The sequence below is a fragment of the Helianthus annuus genome, chromosome 5 (genome assembly GCF_002127325.2).
Source record: "Helianthus annuus cultivar XRQ/B chromosome 5, HanXRQr2.0-SUNRISE, whole genome shotgun sequence".
NCBI classification, from domain to species: domain Eukaryota; kingdom Viridiplantae; phylum Streptophyta; class Magnoliopsida; order Asterales; family Asteraceae; genus Helianthus; species Helianthus annuus.
In genome coordinates, this window is record NC_035437.2 from 40,801,612 (window position 1) to 40,805,161 (window position 3,550).

At 40.8% G+C, this 3,550-nt stretch overlaps 1 protein-coding gene across 1 annotated transcript; it reads left to right on the forward strand.

The window, feature by feature from the left end:
- Window positions 1-790: 790 nt before the first annotated feature.
- On the forward strand, window positions 791-2,598 carry LOC110924335. Its single transcript, XM_022168354.1, has 2 exons — window positions 791-1,557; window positions 1,788-2,598. The coding sequence occupies exons 1-2, from the start codon at window positions 791-793 to the stop codon at window positions 2,596-2,598; spliced, it is 1,578 nt and encodes a 525-aa protein (XP_022024046.1).
- The last annotated feature ends 952 nt before the right edge of the window (window positions 2,599-3,550 follow it).

Below are 3,550 nucleotides of genomic sequence, written 5' to 3' on the forward strand. Positions count from 1 at the left end.
TTTACAGAATCCACATTCAAGAGTTCTGGGAAAATGCGAAGCCTGAGACTATCAACAACGTCAGAGGGATATCGTCAACGGTTCGCAATAAAAGAATAGAGGTGACTGAATATAGGATTCGCAAAGTTTTGAAGCTGCAAGATAACGCTCAAGATCCGATCAGCTTAAGCAAAGATGATATTTTGGATGGTTTTCGCGGCATGGCTATGCTGGAGACTTCAGTCAAAAGAAAGAAATAAAAAGGAGTGGGCTAACAAGAGACTGGAGATTTATAGTTCATGTCATTGCTATGAGTCTGGCTCACCGGAAGGGTGGTTTTGATGGACTGAACCTGGAATGGTCGGCGGCTATGCTAAATTTGTGCATAAACTAGAAGTTCAATTTCTCTAGTTTAATATTCAATTATATAATCGAGAATGTAAGAGGGCCGACTTGGGCGATGTATCCAAGGTTCATACAAATGTTAATCAATGAACAATACGAGAATCCTCCAAACGATGGAGATCTCTACACATTTCACGTTCCTACAAGTCGCCAGTACACAGAAATCAACACAAATGAATGGGTGTTGTTACACGACTGGATGTATGCAGCTGAAAGATTGCCAATAGAGAAAGAAGCATATAGAAAATACAAAGAGGCACTTCGAGAAAAACAACAAAGAGCTGCACAAGCTCAAGCTGAGGCAGCTGAAAAGGAAGAGCGCTCGAAGGGAAAAAGGAAGGGAAAATAGGCTGCTGAAGATGAGCCACCTAAGAAGAAAAAGGCATCTGAAAATCCTGAAAGACTGATGGGTGCAAGCATCAGAGCGGCTGAATCTGAAGAACATCGTCAACATATCAGAGATATGAAAGAAATTCACGCCCTGCAGGAGAAAGAAAAGAGGAAGAAGAAACACAAGAGAAAAGAGATGTCAGCTTCCGAAAGACCAGAGGTTGTTACAGAAGAAGTTCAGTCACTGAATGACTTCGTCGATGCTTTGATAGTAGATCCTGATGAAGCCTCAGTGAGCAAGAAAACGACAGATGAAAGATCTTCCAAAGTATCTCCTGTAAAGCCGACCAGGTTTTCAAAACCCCCGGTCCCTCCACAAAGGGTTCGTCCCTTTCAAGAGCTTTACGATAAACTCATCAAAGACACCGGTCCATCTGTTGCCAAGGAAATCTGTCTTCTCAAAAACCAAGTAAACGACACAAACATCCTGAGAGAGAAGATTAAAGATCAGCGTAAGAAGAACAAAGAGATGAACGCCTACATGGCCAAGCAATCAAAGTTTATCAGATTTCAGCAGATGGGGATAGAGAAATTGTACAGAATGATGAGAAATATGTGCGAGCAGATGAAAATAAAGCCTATGTTCTCCTTTGATGAAATCTTAGACTTTGAAACTTTCATAGAAGAAGAAACTGCCAGAAAGGAGAAAGAAGCTGAAACTAAGAAAAGACGTCTGGAATCAGTCGAGAAGGTGACTGAAGGAGATGAAAGTGATGAAGAAGAAGTTGATAGAGATGATATGCCGTCCAGATTCATTGAATGGGGTCTAGAAGAAGAAGTACTGTATGAGTAAGAAGATGGAAAAACTTTCTCTCCCCAGCATCCAGAATGGTTCAAGAAAGAAAGAGAAAGACTCCCTGATTTTATCAGGTGCTAACTGTCGAAAAGAGTGAAGCTACCGACAGAATCATTAGCTGGATGTACAACAACCTGAGAGGAATGTTTGTGGTTAAAAGACGAGGTGGCGTGATTCAGTACTTTTAGACCGGATTTGATCTCTTTACACTTCCCAGGTGGGATTTACGTGAGCATGGCCGTCTGGACCTTCTAAATCCAGATGAAAGAGGCATTGGCAGAGACTTTCAACGCCTGATCGCTAAAGAATGCAACAAGGGTTTCCCTAATCATAGCCCACAGCGTCCAAGACGAAGAGTGTCGAAAACAACCATAGTTCCAGTAACAGGGAAAGGAAAGGTGACGTGGGTGATCAACCCTGCTAAAGTTGTCACGAGAATCAAGCTTCCTGAAGAAGTTGTTGTTGCTCTCAAAGATTTCAAGAAATGGTTTTATGACAGCAAAACAGGCGAAGCTGTGATCAGATCCAACGAAAACGTGGATATCCGAATCTTGGATCCTATGGATGTATTTATGTTTGGTCTCTCCGATCTAACGGTGTTGAATGCAAGCCGCATAAACGTGGGGGCTAGAAATGCAAATCTTGAGGAGGCTATGCTATTTCAGAGACCGGTAGAAAGAGCCTGGAAGATAAAGAGAGAAATGCTGGATCTTGTAGACAAAATTGAGAAAAGAAAAGAAACAGAAGAAAAGAAGAAGGAAGCAAGGAAGAAAAAGAATCATGAACGAAAGAAAGAAAGGACCCCTGCTTCAACAACTGAACCCACCACAACATCATCACCTCCGGCCTCATCTACATATGAGGCCACTATGGAGGATCAACAAATTAGTGAAGTTGTTACTACTCAAGAAACTCCAGCTGCACCAATCGAAACTCAAGCACCACCAGAAACGACAACGAACGAAGACAATCCCAAAGAGCCTGAAAAGCCAGCTACAGAGAATCCAGCGGAAACAACTGAAGAATGAGAAAACAAGTATGCAACGATCTAGGGGGGATATTGTTAGTACATTCATGTCTATAGCCTTCGTCAATCCGAGCCGTAGTGAGAAACAGAAGAAAATGAGTTGTTATATTAGTGATAACTAGACAAAAGGCAAGGTGGCATAATTGTAATTAATGAGAAATCTCATTAAATGCCTTAGGCTATAAATAGGAAGCTTTATGTTTAGTTTATGACTTTTTTCACATTTGTCATTGAGAGCTTTCTAGATCTAGAGAGAGAATCTAGAGAGAGAGAGTGATTCAAGGTATTGTACGATTTCAGATTTTATATAGAATCACGTTTATATTACATCACGTGTGTTAGGTCGCGTTCGTGTACGGATTCCGCACGTTATACGTTCGTTTCGCAATCGTTTCGGAGTCAAAACCGGTCCAACAAGTGGTATCAGAGCAAGAGCTCGATTGCACTGATCTATCACACATTTCCGAGCAGAAGATTATCAGATTCAGATCTGAATTTCATAGATTTCTTCATCTTTTTCATATTTTTCACGTTTTTACTGTTTTTCGTCAAATTGAACAGGTTTCCACGGTCCGTTTCAGCTGATTTTTTGATATGTGGTGCGAAAACATCTGATCTACAACCCTACCAAATTTCAGATTCAAATTCCAAGCAGTTTAGGAGATATTCGAGTTTTTTTGGTCCAATTCCGTTTGAATCAGCGACTGCTCGTTTGAAAATTGGTTCCCGTTTGAACTTGTCTGTTTGAAATTGATACCCTATCGTTTGAAATGGAAGGTTCCGTTTGACTGATCGTTTGAAACAAGTCCTATCGTTTGAAAATTAATTACCGTTTGAAGTGTTCCGTTTGAATGACGTATACAGTTTGAAAGTGGTCCTATCGTTTGAACTAAATCTTCCATTTGAAAAGTGTATCGTTTGAAACACGGCATCCCATTTGAAAGTGGTTATCA

What these genes read in the sequence shown, in the direction of transcription:
- LOC110924335 (XM_022168354.1), top strand. Translation starts at nt 791, where the DNA reads ATGGGTGCAAGCATCAGAGCGGCTGAATCTGAAGAACATCGTCAACAT. An exon ending in GGTCTAGAAGAAGAAGTACT is followed by an intron (nt 1,558 to 1,787) that starts GTATGAGTAAGA and finishes TACACTTCCCAG; the next exon opens with GTGGGATTTACGTGAGCATG.